Source organism: Mustela lutreola, chromosome 4 (assembly GCF_030435805.1).
Source record: "Mustela lutreola isolate mMusLut2 chromosome 4, mMusLut2.pri, whole genome shotgun sequence".
In the NCBI taxonomy this organism is placed as follows: Eukaryota; Metazoa; Chordata; class Mammalia; order Carnivora; family Mustelidae; genus Mustela; species Mustela lutreola.
In genome coordinates this window covers 88,482,170-88,503,476 of record NC_081293.1, presented here as the reverse complement: position 1 = coordinate 88,503,476, position 21,307 = coordinate 88,482,170, and the positions used below count along the sequence as shown (strand labels likewise).

Genomic DNA, 21,307 nt, shown 5'->3' with positions numbered 1-21,307 from the left:
TTCCAGAAGGATCCACGCTTGCCCCTAGAATGAAAGTGAAAGCAAGAGGTCGAGGAGTCTCTCCTCGTGGGCAGGCCATGGTGCCCTCCCTCTGGTTCTCAATGCCTCTGTCCTCCCCGTAGAACCTTTTCCTCCAGTTCGACGCTGACAAGTCAGGCACCATGTCCTCCTACGAGCTGCGCATGGCCCTGAAAGCCGCAGGTAAAGCAGAGCCTGGAAGGTCAGGTGTGGGCTGCCCGTGGCCGGGGACTGTCTATGGACAGCCCCTTGCTTCTCGTGCCCTAGGAGGTGGCCGGTCTTAAACCCGAGGTTGCGCTTCTTGAGGGCACAGTTCTTCGAGTGCCAGAGCCAGGCGTCAGGCTCAGGACCCACTCGCTCATGCCCAGGCCCGTGTTTTGAGTCACTTTGCAATATTGGCAGGAATCTTTAAAATGGATCTACTGAAGGTGAACTTAGCGTGACCCTCCTCTCCGACCTCTGGCCAAGTTTTCTGGCCGAGCTGAGGTCATGTGAGCCTTTGGTGGCAGGCCACACGTGGTGCCCCCAGACCTCTAATTGCTACTTTCAGATGGTGATGGCTGGGAATGATCATGGATGAGGCAGGGCGTGCCGGGTCCCCAGACTGAGGGACAGGTTTCTAGGGGAGAAGGACAGGGCAGAGAGGAGAGGTGTGCCTGAGTCTTTCCGGGACTGATGTGGGGGCAGGAGGACGCCCCCTCTCTCCCCTCCTCCAGCCCCGTGGGGAGCAAATGTCAGCATCTGGGGCATGGCCAGCAACCGACAGTACAGGAAGCTCCAGAAACCTCTCTCGATGTCTGACTGGCCTTCTCCTCTGTCTGGGATCGGGACTGAGGAGCAGGGAAGACCGGGTAGATTTCCAAGCAGTATATTGAACATTCTCTGGAAATCGAGCATGTAGACTAAAGTCTGGGGCGGCGGGGAGGTCCGCGGGGAGTCCCTGGGATGTGGGTTAGATACTGAAGCATTAAATGTTGGATGTAAAGTGACTTTACCTCCCTCAAGCCCTTGTTCAACCAATAAGGACACGAATCCCAGAGAAGTGAAACAGCCGCCCCTGGCTCAGCCCTGGCGTCGCTCACACAAGGAGCCCCTGCCCCAGGGCGTCACTCACTGGGGGCTTCAGCATCCCTTCTAGAAACGTGATTCCTAGAGCCCTCAGCACCTTTGGGTTTAAGTGTCCTCCTGGTGCGTCTGGGTGGCTCAGTGGGTTAAGGCCTCTGCCTTCAGCTCAGGTCATGATCTCAGGGTCCTGGGATCAAGCCCCACATCGGGCTCTCTGCTCCATGGGGAGCCTGCTTCCTCCTCTCTCTCTCTGCCTGCCTCTCTGCCTACTTGTGATCTCTGTCTGTCAAATAAATAAATAAAATCTTTAAAAAAAAAATGCTCTCCAGAAATGGAGGCAGGAAGGGTGATGGGAGTGGGGCTCACACACCATCCAGCGTTAAGTTTCCCCCAAGTGAAAAGTTGGCAAGATATAACGGGTAAGTGAATGTCAAAACCAGGAGCATGACCTCAGGAGCCCACGGGCAATCCCCCTGGCAGAGATGCGCAAGGTCACGCTGCATCTAGGCTGAGGACAAGGAGCCCACCTGCTGGCGGGGTGCACCCCGAAGGTGCCCCTGACGGGGCCCAGGCGGACACGTCTCCTCCCCTCCCCCACAGGCTTCCAGCTGAACCATCACCTCCTGCAGTTGATCGTCCTGAGGTATGCGGACGAGGGCCTCCAGCTCGACTTCGACGACTTCCTCAACTGCCTGGTCCGGCTGGACAACGCGAGCCGTGAGTGGCTGGTGGGGCTGGGCCTCCTGGGACCCGGTGGGCGAGGGGTGGGGGGAGTGTCCCTGGGGTGGTGGGTACAGCCAGCCAGCCAGGCAAAAATCCTGGCGACGACCTGTGATCTCAGTGGTTAGCTGAGGGGTGGGGTGCGGGAGTCTTCTTGGCAGGACTGTCCTTAAGAATCTTCTAGTCTACTGCCTCTGCGGAGGGCCACATCACTTGCCCTTAGAGTCATTCTCCACGTGTACACCCTCTGTGTCCTTGCGGGAGGATGGGGCGGGGGGTGGTGCTCCAGCCCCCCAAAGGTCCCATTAGGGGTCAAACCCATTTCCTCTCTGTCGCCCGCCCTCCACCCTCCCTCTGTGTTTTGTAAGCTCTATGTCCTGACCTGGTTTTTCCCAAACAAGACGTGTTACCTCAGGAAGAAAGAGAGAGATTTTGGGTAGGAGGCCCTTAGACTTTGCAGTCTATGGTCACAGTGTCACCAAGCTGAGGCTGAATCCAGGGGCCTAGAACCCAGCACCAGGGTGGCCAGCATGACTGGGGGCGAGGGAGAGAAATGCATCGGTGTCCAGGGCCCTGCACCCCTGAGGATGCCCATGCTTGATTTCACACTTCAGTGTCACCATCACTGAAAATGATTAACAAATGATCATTAAGTGATTAAAAATGATGTAAAATGATTAAAATTATTAAATGATTAAAAGTGATCATTAAAAAGTGATCTCCATCATTTTTTAGCAAGGGGTCCCACATTTCCCATTTGCACTGGGTCCCATGAATTACGGACCCATCCTGCTTGGCATTTTCTAAAGGATGTTTGCTAGGTGGCCTCAGGGCACTTGCTAACCCAAGTCAGGGCCTGGGCTCCCCGTGTCTAGGGTGCCAAAGCTCCCTCTGCTTCTGTGACACTTAGAGCCCATAGGATTACCTGCGGAAGCCTGTCCCCACCCAGCTCTAACCCCCCGGAAAGCTGCACTTAGTGGACAAATAAGGCTTATGTGTGGGCTGATCATGATGGCACGAGGGAGACAAGCCGGTGCTGGAGGGCCTTGCACACCAAGCCAGCAGGATGGCCTTTCTCTAGGTGGTTACCACTACCACTACCACTACCACTAGCTGCTAAGAGGTGCATTTTAGAAAGGCCCCCCGAAAGGCAGATACTTACTAGAATTACAAGGTGGACAAAATGGACCCAAAGAGAATGAAATTTGGTAACTTATCATCTCTCAGCTGTCCCAGTCCTTCCTAAATGCCCTCAGCCCAGTGTCCTTCCAAGCTGGGGGTTCTCAGCTTGTTCTCACAAAATCGAGGACTATTAGGGAGAATGCACTTTGGGCTTCACACCCACCTTCTCTGGGATCCTCTAGTTAGATCCACCGCCTGGAGAACTTTTTTAAAATACCGAGGCTAAGCCTTCACCCCAGGAGTAGTCAAACGTTTTATTCTCAGAATTTTTAATCTTAAGTACAAGGAATACCAGTCAATCCCCATGGGCCCAACACTAATGTTCCAAACTTCGCCACACATTACAACCCCCGCACTCCTGGCAGGTCTAGAAAATTTCGATGACCTGGGCTGCACAGGAAGCCAATTCATTAGACTCCAGGGGGTGGAACACAGCATGGCTCCTTGTAACCTGCCTCCCCCAGATGGTTCCAGAGCCTTACACCAGTCTCAACAATGATCATCCTGCTAATCTTTCATACGTACACTTTTTTTTCTAACATACAATTTTTTTTTCAAATTATTTGATAACAGAGCTCAGAAATTCAGTCCTTCCCTCTGTAAATACCTCTAATGGGCAGGCTTGTCTTCAGCACAGCCCTCCTGCCATCTGTACCCCCCAACACACTTCTCAGGGAGCCCTCAGTGTCATCTAAGAACTGACGCGAGCTGAACTTCCCAGGTCATCTCTCCATGTTTGCTTGCTTGTCTCGGGATTTACTCACTTCCCCTGGCTGTTGGGTTCTGTCTCTTTTGTTTTATGACAGTTCCCTCCCCCTTTTTGTTCTATTTTTCAAGCTCCTGGGAGACTCTTAGGGGAAGCCAGACTCGGCCGGCTTGGCCACTTTGACCAAATGGGGAGACCGAGGCCCAGAGAGGAAAGTAGCTTTCAGGTTATTCCAGGCGTTAGCTGTGATGTCCAGCTGGGCCAGCTCTCCGACCTCCCCCTGCTCCTCCTATGTGTGCGGGAGCCTACGGTGCTCACCTTCTCATTAGGGACTCGTAGAGACTGAAGGGCTTAGCTTCACATACATGTGCTTTTCCTCCGGGGGGAAGGCCCGTGGATCACAAGGCATCTGTAGCTCCCCCAAAAGTTAGCACAAGCGTGATGTTTGGGGCCCAGGAGCCAGCTGACTAACATGTTGGAGAAGACAGCACATGTTGCTCAATACTAAGGCCACCAGCTCTGCCCTCCCAGGAATTCAAGAGCCCCCATCATGCGACAGAAATCCCCGTGTAGCCGGCCTGAGTCTGGCCTGCCATTCTAGAAGATCCCTGCTTACCACCAGATGGAGCAGCTCCTCCACGGGCTGCCCAGCAGGGCCCCAAGGTCACTAGGAAAGAAGGAAACCTGTCGAAGGAACTGTCCCCACAATGATGCTTTTCTCGTGTCTCTCCCATCAGGGGTGTTCCAGGCTCTCAGTATAACGAACGAGGACAAGGAGTTCATTTGTCTCAACATAAACGAGGTAGGATCCAGCGGGGGCCAGTCAGAGCCCCGCCCTATAAGTTTCCTGAATGCCTGTGAAGGTCACACTTGACCTTGGCGGGTAGTAACAACAATGAAACTGCTAATATTTTTAGGTACTAGTCAGTTAGCAGACAATGCAATTGTTACAATGGTCCTGTGAGCTAAGAATGAACAGAACCTCCATTTGGCAGAAGTGGAAACTGAGGCATAAAACGATTAATCACCTGGAACAGAGTGAGCAAGCAAACCCTGCGTTCTTCTTCTCTTCCTTCTGCCATCCGGGTTCCTCAGCCTGCCTGCCTTCTAGCTTCCGATTTGCTCACTCCCCTTGCTCATGTTGTCCTGTAGGTCTCGTGATTCTCAAAAACCCTGAGAAAGACACAACTTTTACCAGTTACAGGGCTATCGACAACAAAAATGATGGAGGGAAGAGCACGGATCAGAGTTTCAGAGGCTTGAAAGAGGCATCCTAGGGCTGGACCATCTTCTCTGCCTGCCCAGAGTGTGGTCCGCTGACCAGTGGCGTGGGCATCAGCTAGGCGAGCTGTTAAGAAATGTAGCGTGCCACATAGTGATTACAGTCCACAAGACTGCCACAAACTTCAGAGCTTCCAAGAGACTACATCTTAATTGTTCTAGCCACGAAAACAGAAATGATAATCATGTGACCTGAAAGAAATGTTAGCTAATCGCATTGCAACATATAAATGTATCAAGTCAACACATTATACACATTTACACAGTGTTCTGTCAGTTATATGTCAATAAAGACAATAAAAAATCACACAAACAAGAAATGCAGAATACCAAGCCCCACCCCAAACCTGCTGAGCCAGATTTCGTTTTAGGAGGATCCCCAGCGATTCCTACACAGACTAAAGTCGGAGAACACTGCTTAGATATTCTTCTGCCCAAAGGCAGGGAGGAGACTATGGACCACCTCCCTTCACCAGTTACTGTGATTTCTGTTGCCCATTTCCCCCCTTTCTCTCTCTGTGTCTTCCTGTTCAGCTCTGTCTTCCCTTGGACCCCACAGTAGCAACTCGAGTCTCCGTCACATCTCTGAGCCCTCCTCCCACCCGCACTCTTCAACATCCGCACTGCAGACACTGGCTCATTTCCAAGCCCAGTAGCAATTTTGGATTTGGGTTCCGCTTTATTGACTATCAAGACAAAGCAGTGTGTGTATCAAATGGGATAGAACTTCCCCTCTGAGCTTTGATTTTGTTCAATTCAGCTGCTCTGTGCCTCAGTTTCCCCATTTGCAGAAAAATCGAGGCCTTACTCTTACACCAAAAGTTTGGTTTCTAAAAATATCATATAATTTATTGTGTCGGATCGTTTCCAATGTTCTCATGTGTGTATCTCAGATCCCTGGACATACTGTAATTTCCTTAAGGACAGAAACTGGGCATTTTCCTTTTCTAGTATTTTCTCTACACTTCAGTGCACACTACACACTCAATAAATTAACTCCTCTGACAGACAACCATACAGAACACCTGGGGGGTTCCAAAGAAAGGTGTGCATACTCAAGCTGGCCCCTTCTGAAAATAAGAGGGACCTCCAGACCCAGATGTCTCAATGACGTCAACATTTGGCCACGATTAAGCATGAAGAAAGGACCGTTACCACCTATCCAGAGTGCAGGGGCAGAGCAGGCAGGTTTGGTAGTCAACACCCTCTGGCCAAAGGCTTCAAAGGATCAGAAGCATGGAGGAAACTTTCCATTGCCTCAGAGTCAAGGTGTCACTTCCAAACCAAGCATCCACAGGCCCGGGGGCTGGGACAGGCTCTCTCTACTCTCCACCCTCCCCTCAACAGACCCAAGTCCTGTGCTGTGTGCTTTCCTGCCCCAGCCCATAGTTGTCCATCTCCAAGACAACAGGAAAAATCTTTGAGCCTTCTCCCTCTCTCTCCCTTCAAGCCTGTCATCCTCAACTCTGACCGCACGATAGGATCACCTGGGGAGATTTCAAAACCCCAGTGGCCTGGCTGTGACCCAGACCGATCAAGTCCAAATCTCTGTGGTAGGACCCAAACAGTGGTATTTTTTTAAATTCCCAAGGAGTGCAGCTTGTGGCCAAGTTCAAGAGTCCCTCCCATCCATCCATTAGCAATCGGATCCTTGCCCCTCCTATGGTTGTATTTGCCTAAAGAGCTTATGGATCTTCCTGCACCCAGCGGCCTTCCCTGACCCCGGCCTTGGCGTACACTGTGTCTAGGAAGGGGGGCACAGAGGAGAAAAGAAACCATCCCACAGAATCGTGTTGTCCCATGACTAGGTTGTGATAAGAAAGCAGGGGGCAGGGTGTCCTCAGGATAGAGAAGGAACCACATGTGACTTCACTAGTTCACTTGTAAAGAGCCCTGGGTGCTAAGCCCGCAGCCTCTTCCTGATGGAGCCCCTCTGCCCTCCCCATGAAGGGACCCCTCGACAAAGAGAAAAGGTGTTTCTTATCGCCCTGCTTTGGGAGCCTCAGGAAGGCTCTCTTCTTTGCCAGAGAGAAAGCACATTTCTCTCTCTCTCTCTCTCTCTCTCTCGCTCCCTCTCTCTCTCTCACCATCTGCTCTTGACTTGAGCTAACTCAGAAAGATCTCAGGACCTCTGGAAAACTGAAAGCGCTGGGAATTCTTTTTTTAAAAATATTTTGTGTGGAAGAACGAGTCCATATTCGCAGGCATGACGATCATATGGTGGAGCTACTGTGACATAAACAAACCGGGCTGGTAGGGGAACGGAGGGGGAACCAACTCTCACTTCCTCGCTCTGTCTTCTTGTTCCCAGTTCATCAACTTGACAATGAACATCTGAGGCTTCCCTGGCAAGAATGCAGTCTGTCCAGCTGGGTCTTGACTTTTCAACCGTGAACTTCAGAAGCTTTCTTGGTGTAGAGCTCCCCTTCCATTATCCAACCTTCTCCTCCCCTGCCCCACCATCCTGATCTTGGAAGAATGAAATGGACTCAACTGTGATCTCTGATTTTATGCTACTTCTTTGTACAATCACTGCCCTAAGACGGGCTGATGCCACCCCCTGTGCCTTACACTCAGATTCAGGCGTTGTTAGCAACTTCTCCCCCCACTCCTTCCCACCTCTTCCCAGTACTGATTATCCAGAGTGTAAGTCAGTGCACAGAACCCTGGCTTCAGTGGAGTGTCGATCATTATACTCCAACATCCTAGACAGGACAAAGGACAATGTTTTTGTAGATGTGTTGGGGACTGAGATGAGAATAGAAAGGTGTGATGTCATGATTATGCCTTTTCATCCTAGGTGTGTTTCCTTATTGGGGGGATCCCCAGGGAATTCTGGATGCTTACTTGCAAGAATGGAATGTTAACTAAGACAGTCTCTGTCCAATCCAGACATCCTTTGTGTCTAGAGCTTTGGGTCAGAAAAGCCAGGTGCAATGTTCCTTCTTCTCCGTAGTTCAGATCCAGGTCAGATTCAGGATTGCATTCATGTCTACCAGGATGGGGAAGAGCAGAGCGGAGAAGCCTTGTTTTAGCTCCCTGGCACTGAATAGGAAATCCCCCCCAAATTGGGATGATGGGAAATAACGTGATATTGCCTTGGTAAATGCTAGGCCCTGTTTTCTTATTTATATACTTGTGGCAGGTGAGGCGGAATGGAGGGGTGTGTGGAGAGAGGAGGGGAGACAATTGTTGGGATGAAGATCAGGTTAGAAGTGAAACTTCATCAGATCCCTGTCCCCTGGCTGAAGATGCTAGGGCAACATGATCTCTTCCCACTTCCCTGAGCTTCCCTGAACTCACCCAGCAATAGCAGCATCATGTAATAACAATGTTTCCTAGTTCCTGTCCTTGATACTTGACATCTTGAGGTCTGGCTGACCCCAGAGGGACTGCCCTTCCCAGAGCTAGTCAATTCCCAGAGACAGTGTGCCTTCCACATACAAGCTAACCAATCCAGAGCCCACACCCCAGTCACCTCCTCCAGGGGACTTTCACACTCCACACCACTACCCATCTGCCCTAATCACTGCAGGGCCAGGTTCCAGACAACTAGGGACACTTCCCTGGCCCAGAGCTGCTGAAACTATTCAAACTAGGCAGCCCTCAGAGTGCTTACCCTGCCTCACCCATCCCTTCCCACGAAAACCTCAATAAAGACTCTTGCCCACATGTTTCCCGTTGCTCCCGCTGCTTCCTGATCAACCCTGCTGCCTCTCTGTGTGGCCTTGCATGACATGCCCTTCCCCCTCCTTTGGGATTGGGGAATATAACAAGTGACCTTTTCAATAGCAATTGTCTTCTGATCTGTTGGTCTCACCAGATAATAATTTGAAGTTGCAAGAAATGAACAGCACTACAAATGGTATCTGTAGGTGAATATAAAAGACAATAAATGTTTTTTTTCTTCTAATCTTGTTAAAAGACATAAGATTATACAAAGCAATAATTATAACACTGTATTCTTAGGTTTGTAATGTATGTAGTGATATATAATAATAATAGCACAAAGGAAAGGGAAGAAATTGAGATACATTGAAACAATATTACTATATTTTACTGAAATTAAGCAAGTATTAATCTGAAGTAGACAGTATAAGTTAATATGCATATTGCAATCTATAAAACAACCTCTAAGAAAATGACAAAAATGCAGTAAAGCAACAGAGGAATCGAAATGGTATACTTAGAGTTGTTTAGCACAAAAGTCGTAAAGGGGGGGGAACACATTTTCAAAATGAGACACAGAAAACAAAATGGTAGACCTAAATTCAACCACATCAATAATTACGTTAAATATAAATGGATAAACACTGTAACCAAAAGGCAGTGATTATCAGAATGGATTTAAAAAGCAAGACTCAGTGGCTATTATCTACATGAGACACACTTCACCCAGAAAGACAAAAATAGGCAGAAAATAAAATGATGAAAATGGTATACCATGCCAATGTAGCAATAAGTGAGCCAGAGTGGTTATGTTACTATCAAAAAAGTTAACTTCCAGGGGCACCTGGGTGGCTCAGTGGGTTAAGCCTCTGCCTTTGGCTCAGGTCATAATCCCTGGATCCTGGGATCAAGCCCCGCATCAGGCTCTCTGCTTAGTGGGGAGCCTGCTTCCCCCCGCCCCCGCCGCCTGCCTCTCTGCCTACTTGTGTTCTCTTTCTCTCTGTCAAATAAATAAATAAAATCTTTTAAATAAAAAAGTTAACTTTCAGATAAAAATATCATTAAAGACGAGAAGGATCATTACAGGATGATAAAGGGTAAATACATTAGGAAGATATAACAATTATAAAATGTAATACTACCTAGTAGTAGAGACTCAAAATTTATGGAGCAAAAATGCATAGAATTGAAAGAAATGGTTTAACAGCTCAGTACCCCACTTCAGTAACTGATAGAGCAGCTAAACAGAAAATCAGCAAGGATGAGATAGGCCAGTGGACCATCATGAGGGGTGGTCACGCCTCCAGCCCTCTTCCCCCCAATAACAGAGATGCCCCACCTCCCCAGTATCTGTCCCCACAGGGCTGCCCTTACCTCACATCAACTCATCAACTGCAGCCCTGTGGTCACATGTAAAGAGCTTCACCCAACCCAGGGAGTGGAAATCTTTCCCCGTGGATCCTTAGACAAAGCCTTCAGGCTCTACGAGGAGGGAGCCATGGGCCGCAGACACCTTTCTCTGAAATGCCCCAGGCTCTTCTCAGCCCTGCACTCTGCACATCAAGCTGTGCCCTGCGGTGCCAGGGCTTGGAAGAGCACCAGAGCAGGGGCCCCTGTTGGCGGGAGCCCTAGGGTCAGTGGTGCCAGATCTGCTCAGCACTCTGGATCGTTCGTGGCAATAAAGCACCATTCTCCAGAGTGCCAAGACCACCTGCCAAGTACCAGTGTGGGCTGTGTCGGCAGCACAGCTGCGGATCACTGGAGGCTGGGCTTTCTACTGAGGTTCACCTGGGGCATTTTCCCAGCCCCACCGTGCCTTTCTGAAAGGGGGCAAGAGGCTGGGGTCTGAGGGGAGCGGGAGAAAGGCTCTTCCTTGATCCCTGAACAGCACCTCCAGGTGGAAGGACATAGCCCAGGGGTGGAAGGACATAGCCCAGGGGTGTTCTTGAGGAGATTTATCTGTGCATTCCCAGTCAAACTGCGAGGAGGAAAAGTCTCTCTCTTTCCATAGTCAGACAGCCGAACGGCCTGGAACAAACGCAGGATCACATGATGCAAATGGCATTGGGTTCAGAGCACAGAGACCTGGATTCTAGCCTGTCATTTACCTCCAGTGAGCTACGGGACTTGAGCCATGTCACTTAACTTCTCTGGGCTGCTTTGCACTGTGCAATTATAGGATTCCCTAATTCTGGGTCTTTGAAGGCGAGTAGAGTGGGGCTCCCTCCTGGCCCAGTGGGGCAGATGGGGAGACCGGTGGGAGGTAGAAGAGATCGATACCTAATTCCCTGACAAGTCTCAGGGTTCTGAGAAGAAGGAGACCGTCCAGAGGAATCTCTCCAGGCCACATCAGCACCTGGCTTCTAGGACATTCTCTGTGCTCCTCCTTCCTTTCAGCATCTCCCCATGCTTCTCCATGTCCTAGACTCACCAGAAGTCAGCGGTCCACATGACTCAGCTCCCTCTCTATTCCCTCATAGTTGAACTTCGAGTTTCTAATAAGACAGTCCTCCACCCAGATGGTCTCCCCATGGTCACCTCTCAACCCACTGCGGGAACAGACTTCCACCCCCACCACTGTGTGGCACCACGGGTGGGACGAGGCCAGCTCCTGGGGAAAATGGGGACGTCCTCCCGTGGGAGGTCTCTGAAACACGGGATGCTCCTGGCCATGGCCTGCTCTCTGAACCTACTCCTCTGCTCTGGGCACCGTTGCTCCCCGGCTTCCTCCTGCCTTGCTGCCAGTCCCATTCCCAGGCTCCTCTCCTCTGTTCGGACTTGAATATCGGTGTCTTTGAGACATCAGGGTTTTCATCCCACTCTGCACACATCCGTATTTTGGGTGCTTGTGGATTCTGTCACCATGTCTACACCACTGACCCCCAACCCCAGGTCTTCCTTCTGGCCCCTCCTGAGCTCCTGGACAGCCCAGTGAGGAGGAGAATCATCTCTACATGCATCTCTACCTGGCTCTGGGGGGAGGGGGACTCCGATGAGCACCTCCGTTCTGCAGTTTACAAATACCAGACACTCAGCCAGCACTGTGGTGGGTGCCGTGTGGCCCTTCCCACTTAAGATACAGTCAGGCCTCCTCTTTGTCTCCAGGAAAATGCCCAGAAATGCGTACGGCCCCGCTTGTCACCAAGCATGTTCTCAGGATGCAGCCCGGAGCTGGGGTGGCTGTCCTCCCATCGGAAAGCATGCCCCAAGCCTGGCTGGATCACAGCACTGCCTCCGTGGGTGTCCTCTGTAGATCTGGGACGACTCACTGGTGGGGATGGGGGTCGAGTCATACCCATCTCTGGTGTGTCTCACGTGCACAGAACAGCTTCTGGTCCACATGAAGGTTTGGGCTCTCTGTCCCTAATGCGCGCAGACCACAAGCATGGAGGAAGGGAAATCGGACCCAGAGTATGTGTTCCTCAACCCCTTTGATCCCTTTGTTCCATCACAATAGGCTTCGCTTCTGTGGCTCCGTGAAGGACGCCCACTGAGCGTCTGTTTCCTGGCATGCAACACTGGCTACACTCTGCTCAAAAAGCGTGCAGGGTGTTCTGTTCCGGAGACGGCATTATGCCTTCCAGGAGAAGACAAATTTCAAGCACACAGGGCGGTGTTCATTGAAGCAAGGAACACTCTGGTAAGAACCTTTGAGAGGAAACAGATGCAGGTCCCTTTTTGTAAGCAAAAGAATCACAGTGCCGCTCACAGAACACGCCAGCTGTATTCAAGAAGTAGAAGTTTAAAAAAAAGAATCACCACATCTGAGCAGCATTCAGTCGGTTGAAAGTCCCTGGAAAAGTCAGGAAATGTGGGATTGAGATCCAATATCATGTTTATCTCTATTATTGCAGTTGGTGGAAACATATAAAAGTCAGGCTGTTTTTGCAAAGCTGATGTTTCTTTGGCTGGTAATTGGTCACTGTGTCTACAGAAATAGAACTTTCTTTCGCCAAAATCGCAGATATACGTGGCTGTGGGTGGCATCACATCTACTGATTCTATGATCTGTGTCAGCTCGGCGTCAGCGTCGAGACTGATTTCTTTCCCTTGTTATGAGTTGAGCTTTTCTGCTTCTTTGCATGATTGACAGTTTTTTGTTTTTTTTTTTTTTGATTGCCAGCATAATGTTCTGACTTTTACCTTGGTTGCTGGGTGGTTTTATATTCCTGTAAATATTCTTGAGCTTTGTTTAGGAGCACCGCTAAGTTATTTAAAATTAAGTTTGAACCTTCTGAACCTTGCTTTTAAGCTTTATGTAGTGGAACCACAATAGCACTGAACTTAAGCTTTATATTCCACATTATCCACAAAATCAAGAATAAGTGCCCATTTAAAGGTCTGTAACCTTAACTACATTTACAAAATCCCTTTGGCCAGATAGTAGAACATAGTCACCGTTTTTTGGGATTAGGGCATGAACATCTTTGAGGGGCCGTCATTAGGCCTTACACAATTTACCCTCTAATGCCCCTTCCCCCAGATTCATGTCTGTCCCACACACAAAATACCCAGGAGTCCACGAGCCTTCCCCTGCAGCCACACCGTCAAGTTTCCGGTCGCAAAGATCGGAAATGCCGAGCAGGTGCTCCCTCCACCGGGCCTCCCCGAATCCAGAGCAGCAGCTCTTATAGCTGCCAGGAAGACCACATTGCCAAAACCAGAAACAGAAGGGTCTCCCTTCCTTCTGTGGTCTGATCTCTCCCGGGCCTCTTTCCTATCGGCAGGCTGAAAAGGCCCAGAGTCACGGAGGTAGCCTGGCAGTCCCGCGGTCTGTGAAGATGAGTGTGGGGCTAGGTGGGTCTGGCTGCCCTGCCCGCTCCTCTTCTGTCACATGACAGCCATGGGAGCAATGCACAAAGAGCCGTCGCCGAAGAGGGAACGAAAGCCAGTTGTGGTCATCCGTGGGCAAACCCGCCCTGAGCGTGGCTACGATCTGGAGGGCAGCAGGTGAGGCCTGAGGGTCGTGTGGCATCTGAAGAGAGTGCCGTTAGGCTGGCTTAGTGAGAGTTCGAGAAACTGCAGACGGGCTTCAGCAGCAAGGAAACGGGATGGCCTGCTGCTTCCGGGGTCAAGAAGCATCACTGGGTGATACTCACAGGGACAGCAAGTGGACAGGAAGCAGGCAGGAAGCGGGGAGTCCCCTCTTCCTCCACACACCTCGCGGGCTCCCTGTAGGTCCCCTAGGGGCAGGATCCAACGGGGAGCCACTGGCAAAGCCGAAATGGGTTTTGCAGAGAACCAGCCTCAGCATCACAGAGCCAGGTCTGAAAGAGTGAGTGTGCTGCCGAAAGATGAGAGCCTCGTCACCGGCACGCCTTGCACGTGGGTCATCTTGAAAGGGCAGAGATGCCCGCGACGTGCAGTGACGTCTCAGTGCAGTGACGCTTCAGACACTGGCTTGTGGATGTCAGTCCCTGCGCGATCCTGTTGGTCACTCTTCCCGGGAAGGGAGAGGCCGGAACGCAGGGAAGAGCAGCATAGCCCTCTCCAACGTGCCTCCACGTGGGGGAGAGAGCGTGGAAGTCCTCTGCCACTGAGGCAGGGCTGCCACAGGAAAGGAGGAGCCAAGCCCTCCTCCCACTCCTCCCCCCCATCTCCCCTGAAGTACTTGGGCTCAGGCATGGTGACAGTTACTGAGCACTGTGGTTCTGTAACAGAAGGACCTTTCCCACCCCGAGTAAAGATGCAACTTGTGCCACGAGTGTGGGCTGTCTGGAGGTAACGTGTCTAAAGGTGTCTTTGGTGAAAAATACAAAAATTGAATTTTAATTCCCCATCAGATATGGATATATGCACACAATTGCTCATTCTGATGATGAAATTCTTCCTGAATTTCCTATAATACAACTATTATAAGAAAGACCAGATGTAATGCAAATTTTATGGCCTACCCTGCACAGAATAAATCTTTCTCAAGAATGTATAAGTCAGATGAGGGCGCCTGGGTGGCTCAATCAGTTAAGCGTCTGCCTTCAGCTCAAGTCATGATCGCAGAGTCCCAGGATCGAGTCCCGCACTGGGCTCCCAGCTCTGTGGGGAGCCCACCTCTCCCTCTGACCTTCTCTCTTCTCATGCTCTCTCTCTCAAATAAATAAATTGGGAAAAAATCTTAAAAAAAAAAAAAAAAAGAACATGTAACTCAGATGAATAGTCAATCACCTCAGGACTCAGACATTTTTTCTAAGCCTGAGTCGTTTTCTCTGAATTAATTCTTGCCTTTTTTCCACAAACATCAGAAAGTACCTATAGAATTATATACAACACCAAGAGAGAATCCTGATGTAAACTACAGACTTTAGTTCATAATTACGTATCAATATTGATTCACTGATTATAACAAATGTACCACAATAATGTCAGATGTTAATAGTAGAGAAGGTCAGGAGGCAGACAGGATATATGGGAACTCTCTGTACTTTCTGCTCTATGTTTCTGTAAACCTAAAATTGCTCCAAAAATAAACTCTATGAGGGCATCTGGGTGGCTCTGTCAGCTGGGCATCTGCTTTTGGCTGGGGTCGTGGTCCCAGGGTCCTGGGATTGAGTTCTGCGTCAGGCTCCCTTGTCAGTGGGAAGCCTGCTTCTCCCTCTCCTTCTGCCTCCTACTCCCCCAGCTTGTGCTCTTCCTCTCAAACAAATAAATAAAGTATTTTTTTTAAATAAATAAAGTCTATCAAAACACTCAAACTGTGGGGCACCTGAGTAGCTCAGTCAGTTAAGCATCCAACTCTTGATTTCAGCTCAGGTCACTATCTCAGGGTCAAGGGATCTAGCCCAGTATCAGGCTCCTCATTCAGCGGGGAGTCTGCTAAAGAGTCTCTCTCTCCTTCTGCCCCTCCCCGCCGCTCTCGCGTGTTCTCAAATAAATAAATAAATAACATCTTTTAAAAAACTTAAAATACTCAGACTATAAAAGGACACTTTAATCAGGGTCAATTCTGAAGAATACTTAAGTGGGGCTGGTGGGGTGGGGATTTTGAAAACCATCTTTCTTGGGAAGATTTAGGGCCAATTTCTAAGAAAAGGAGTCAAGAGAATTTGATTGTTTAATCATTTTTCTCTCCTATTTATAAAAGCCTACATGCAACTTTTTTTCCTACTGGGTTTAAAGTTGAAATCCATTTCCTGAAAAATTGCCACCGCTGTTTCCCGGAGTCCTTGATGTCTTACCATGATGTTGTGATCAGGATTCTCGAGGAAGCTCTCACCTCCCTTGGTTCACGAAGGTGCGGGAGCCTCTTGCTGAATTATTTCTGACCGGGGGGCCATCTCCTCTCACACACGTTTTGCTTAAACAAAGCCGTAGCTGTCAGCTGTGTGCACTTGACAAGAACGGCACTATGTTTGTGAACCTTTGGTAATCAAGACCAAGACTGGGTAGAGCTTTCTTCCAGACACACTGAGGTTGAATTTTTGGACTCCTGAGATTTGCCAGAATTCTTCCCCAAATCCAGGGCACCAAAGACCTCTCAGGATGCTTAGGCATCCGTCTCTGATCATGGACTTCGGTTCTGAAAGCTCTGGCAAGCATCGCTTTTGAAATGTAAATAGCAAAGCTGTAGAGTCAAACTTTCCTTTTTTTTTTTTTTTTTAAAGATTTATTTATTTATTTATTTGACACAGAGAGATTACAAGTAGGCAGAGAGGCAGGCAGAGAGAGAGAGGAGGAAGCAGGCTCCCTGCCGAGCAGAGAGCCCGATGCGGGACTCGATCCCAGGACCCTGAGATCATGACCTGAGCCGAAGGCAGCGGCTTAACCCACTGAGCCACCCAGGCGCCCACAAACTTTCCTTTTTTGACAAAGATCTATCCTTGACCAAATGCAATCAGCTTCTTCAGAATCTTCTTCCCAACCAGGCCTCTACTTTCGGACTTCTGCATCCAATTTGAGCGAGAATTCGGCTTGGCCAGCTTCTCCAACATTCCCCTTCCCCACCCCGATATCTGATGGGGCTCCTCCACCACCTGGTGATATGTGACCACCTGTCCAGCCCTCAACAAGAACCCTGTTAGGTCATGTTAGCCAGAATCCTTCCCTACCTGATGATTCCTCTTTGTTTTCCAACCACTGGCCTCCCTCCCTACCCTGCTCCTTGCCTGTAAACTCCTATTTTTCTCTGTCCTGGTCAGAGTTGGGCCCCATTGCTCTCCTCACTGCAAACCCCACTACAGCGGTGCCTACACCTATCACGCTGGGCCTGCAGGAAGTCTGCCCTACCACCTTTGCCAAGTGCCACCAATCACTTTCTGTGGACATCTTGGCCCCTCCCACACATGTCAAGCCCCTCCTGGAGTGGGCGTGCCCAACCATCTGGTGCCAGCCCTACCTCTCAGTCCCTGTTCCTAAGTCAACAACATTTATTTTCCAGACTACAACTTTTCCTCGAACCAGCCAAAGGATAGGCACACATTACCCAGTGTATTTTTATCACTGCAGTGCTGAAAGAAATATATAGAGATTTATTGAGGTCCCTATATGAATTGGAATAGTGCATATAAATCCCCAGGTCTGAGATCACTTAGAAGGAAGCTGCAGGACATTATGTGCCTATTAAATAATGGAAAACGAAATGTGCACCGTAAAAATAAGCCTTTCAGCAAGATAAATGAGATCATTTTCTTGGAAAGAACTTGCCCAGGAGTGGAAAATCTCCCACCCGCCTTCACACATGCGAGGATGTCAAAAGGCCAGAGGCCAAGGCTTCCTGTGTGCATTCACCAAGGCTGTGGGGTGGGTACCGCTTTTCTTGAGAAGGAAGAAAGAGAAGCATAGAGAATTCTGTCCCCCTTACATGTTAAGTCTCTGAGCACTGCTCACAGTCTTGCTGGCAAGATAGCCCAGAAAAATAAAACAAACAAACAAACTCACTTCCTCAATCCATAAATCCAGAAGTTGTCATGTTGTTTTTGGAAGAGGGTTAGAAAGTGTACCCAGGGGATGCCTGGGTGGCTCAGTTGGTTAAGCAGCTGCCTTCAGCTCAGGTCATGATCCCAGCGTCCTGGGATCGAGTCCCACATCGGGCTCCTTGCTCCGTGGAGAGCCTGCTTCTCCCTCTGACTCTGCCTTCCACTCTGTCTGCCTGTGCTCGCTCTCACTCGCTCTCTCTCTCTGACAAATAAATAAATAAAATCTTAAAAAAAAAAAAAAAAAGAAAGAAAGAAAGAAAGAAAGAAAGTGTACCCAGGAACGATTACTTGTTAGTGTTCCCACAACTTTCTAGAGTAGAAGTGGCCCTCCCATGTGACGCTCAGTGGGGGAGGGGAAACGGAGGAAGCCAAGACGGCTCACGGGAGACAAGTGGGCACAGGAAGGGCGGGGAAATGGTGCAGCCAACAGAGAGGGGTACGTGGGGATGGACGGCCTGTTTCCATCTGAGACGTGGGCTCGTTACGGAGTATCAGTATGAAACCTTTCTGACAGGAAATGGGGATGAAGAAGAGGATCCTTAGTGGGATTGTTAGGCCAGTCATTTGGATTTGGATGGTACCAATTCAGGTCAGCTATAGAAAAGTCAAGCTTTCACAAGAAAATGAGCATAAAAAGAGAACATCTCAGGGCCTAGAACCCTAAAGGAACCTAATGTTAAGACACAGAAGGAAGGAGAAACTGAAAAAGAGAGACAGAGAGATGGAGAAGGAGATGAGGAGAGAGAAATGAGAAGCACCCTGTGGCCCAGGGTTTGGCGAAGGAGAGACAGATCTGAATTGAATCCTCTTCTGTTTAAATCTCAAGTCTGCTTTTCCAACCGCTACTTCCAGAACAAAAACGCAAGCTCTCAATTCAGCCCATCCCTCTTCTTGGGATCCAGAATCTTCTAGAAGTACAGAAAACTTCTGGGTCTTCAGCAAAAGAGTCTGGCTGAATGAATGTCCCCGTGAACTGCTTGAACCGGCAGTTCAAGCTCTGAGGAAAGCAGGCTCAGCATTGTTCCACGTCAAGAGTCACAGAACCAGAAGCTGGTAAGCTGGGATTCAAGATGGTTCTCTCCGAGGCCAAAGGCCAGGCTCTGTCCACAGTTCTAGGCTGACAGATGGAGAACCTTTTGAAGAGGAGGCAACCACTCATTACTAACAAGTGTGAGAGGCATCAAGATGCTGTTGTTTGAGGTAAAAAGGCACCCAGTGGCTTTTAAAAGCCAAGTTATGGGGCGCCTGGCTGGCTCAGTGGGTTAAGGCCTCTGTCTTTGGCTCAGGTCATGATCCCAGGGTTCTGGGATCAAGCCCTGCATCAGGCTCTCTGCTCACCGGGGAGCCTGCTTCCTCCTCTCTCTCTGCCTGCCTCTCTGCCTACTTGTGATCTCTGTCTATGAAATAAATAAAATTTTTTAAAAATCTTTAAAAAAAAAAAAGTCCAGTCACTCGTGGGCAAGAGGGTGTGGAGGAAAGGTAGTCCCAGACACATACTCAAGCGATTTAACCATGAGGACGACGAGATGTTAGTCAGCGGGGAGCTCAGAGGGACATCGGGGGCAAGGGAACGTGTTTGAGCACAGATGAGAGGGCACATCTGTTTAAAAGCAGAGTATAAGGAGCTCTTTGAGACCAAGACTGAGATGGGAGAACAAATTCAGTCCAGTCAGCCACCTGTGAGGACCTCTGGGGGCCAGCAGTGGCGACATGATGGGGTAAGAGCCCCCGGAGGAGCTGGAGCCAGAGGGTGAGGGAGGAAGGCAGAAGTGTGGACAGACCACTGAGATACAGAGAGAAGAATGCGTTCCCGCCACGTGCAAAACTGCAGGACGTGCTATCTGGGGAGGGCTGGTGGCCTCACGGCCCCACCTTTCCCCCTCCTCACCCTGTCACCTGGAGTGCCTCCCCGTAGACTCCGGGACCAGTCAGTGGACCTGCTCTGTGTTGGCCAACGGGACATGACCAGAGGGTTCAGAAGGCTCACACCTTGGGCTTATTCTCAGCTCCCACCAAAAGAATGTTCCCGGCTAGCCTGGGGTAGAGAAGAGACACGTGGCTGGGTCACCCTGATGTCCCAATGCCACCCAAAAAGTGAGAAGGTCCAAGATAAGATCTGCCTGCTGAGACCCCCCCCAAACCTTAACCCACCAAACTATCAGCTAAATGAATGCCATTGTTCTAAGTCCCCAAACTGTGATCGTTTCTGTGGTGTTTCGTGGTCGCAGATAACTAATATGCATTTGAATATAGAAAAAAAGGGGGCATTGTTTTGGTTTACTTTGGGGTGGCAAGAATGATTTAAGAAAAAAAAAAAAAAAAGAGTAAGAAAGGGGAAAAGACATAAAGCCACGCAGGTAAGATCATAAGGAGACCAAAGTGCCCAGAGCGGCAGATGGGGCAGCGGTCCAGGGGGACAGAGCTCAGGCCCGGGGCGGGGATACTTGCCTGCCCTGGAGGGGCCCAAAGCCCCTCTCCAGGAGCTTGGATTCAGTCGTGTGGAGACGGAGAGAAGCCTGTCCTCCTGGGTGGGAGAGACAAGCTCGGAGGCTGTGTGGCAGACGAGCTTTGAACAGACGGCATCGTCTCTGAAGCTGCCAGAAGAAAAGCAGCTCCACTCACACAGCCACGAGGGACCCTCCCCACTGCCCGCTGTTCGACCCTCACAGGAGGCTCAGAGAGGAGGACGGCATGTCGTGAAGGAGTTGGCCGACTTGGCCACCCCAACACCGCAGGTGGCCGTGAGAGCCGGGGAGGAGAGCCGGGGAGGAGAGCCGAGGCCAGGGAGCGGCCTCCCCTTCCAGAAACGCCAGAGGAAGGTCCTGGGGACGGACGGACGCAGGGGGACAAGGGACTGAGGAAGGGACTCTGTGAGAGCCAGCTGCGACAGGAAGGGAGGCGAGGCTTCCCTGAGAGGAGAAGACAGGGAGGGGCAAGGGCCCGCTCTGCCCAGCAGCCCAGAGGCAGGAGCAAGGAGATGGTGGGGAAGACGTGGGGCCCCGGGCTTCATCCGGACATCCCACAGCCAAGAAATGGAAAGTGGGGGAAATACATATAAGGGGGGGGTGGGAAGAAGCCAGGAAATCCAGAAGAGAGCTGAGGACCCAGAAATTGGAAGAAGACAAAACGAGAAGGTGCCCCGCAGAGCTGAGCATGTGTGAGGGAGAGGGGAGGAGCCCCGGTAGAAGGTGGGGAGGCCAGAGGGGGGTCGTCCGCACCATGGAGCAGGTAGAAGGCGCTGTCCGCCCTCAGCTCTGTCCAGGTCACAAGAAACACAGTCCTGGCAAGATGTAAGGCCCCGGACAAAGCTCAGGGACGATGGCTCCCCTGGGTCAGGTGACCCCAGGCCTCAGGACACTAGTGATTTGTCTCTTCAAGATCTTTACAAGATCTTTTGCAACGAGGGAGACAAGAAAACCCACCCAAGATCTAATGATGTCCGTGTGGGGCACAATCCGTCTGGCGTCTTCCCCCTCAATGAGGCCTGGCTCCTCCTCGTCCCCCTGCGATGCGGGCAGTCCTGGGCCGGGCTGCCAGAGAGAGACCGGTGTCCATGATGCGGGGGCAGTTTACGGCGCAGTGCCCGGGAGCTGGGGCTTCGCTGGAAAGGCCCTTCTGGCTCATCTTGTCCAGGGAAAATATTGCCTCCGTCCTCCTGGAGAGCTGGGTTCCACCCGGCTGGTGAGGCTGCCCAGCATCTGTCTGGGAATTAGCCGTGAGGCCTTTGGGGGGAAAAATAAAATTCCCCACCTCTCCT

General features: G+C 50.4%; 1 protein-coding gene across 3 annotated transcripts in view; it reads left to right on the top strand.

Moving 5' to 3' along the window:
- CAPN9 (calpain 9) overlaps positions 1–8,644 on the top strand; it is a 39,519-nt gene extending 30,875 nt beyond the window's left edge. For all 3 annotated transcript variants that reach the window (XM_059170497.1, XM_059170496.1, XM_059170498.1), the window contains 4 exons: positions 123–201; positions 1,684–1,800; positions 4,429–4,493; positions 7,284–8,644. In XM_059170497.1, coding sequence (XP_059026480.1) covers positions 123–201; positions 1,684–1,800; positions 4,429–4,493; positions 7,284–7,310 — 288 coding nt within the window. In that variant the 3' untranslated portion in view covers positions 7,311–8,644. The remainder of the gene's footprint in view (positions 1–122; positions 202–1,683; positions 1,801–4,428; positions 4,494–7,283) is intronic.
- The last annotated feature ends 12,663 nt before the right edge of the window (positions 8,645–21,307 follow it).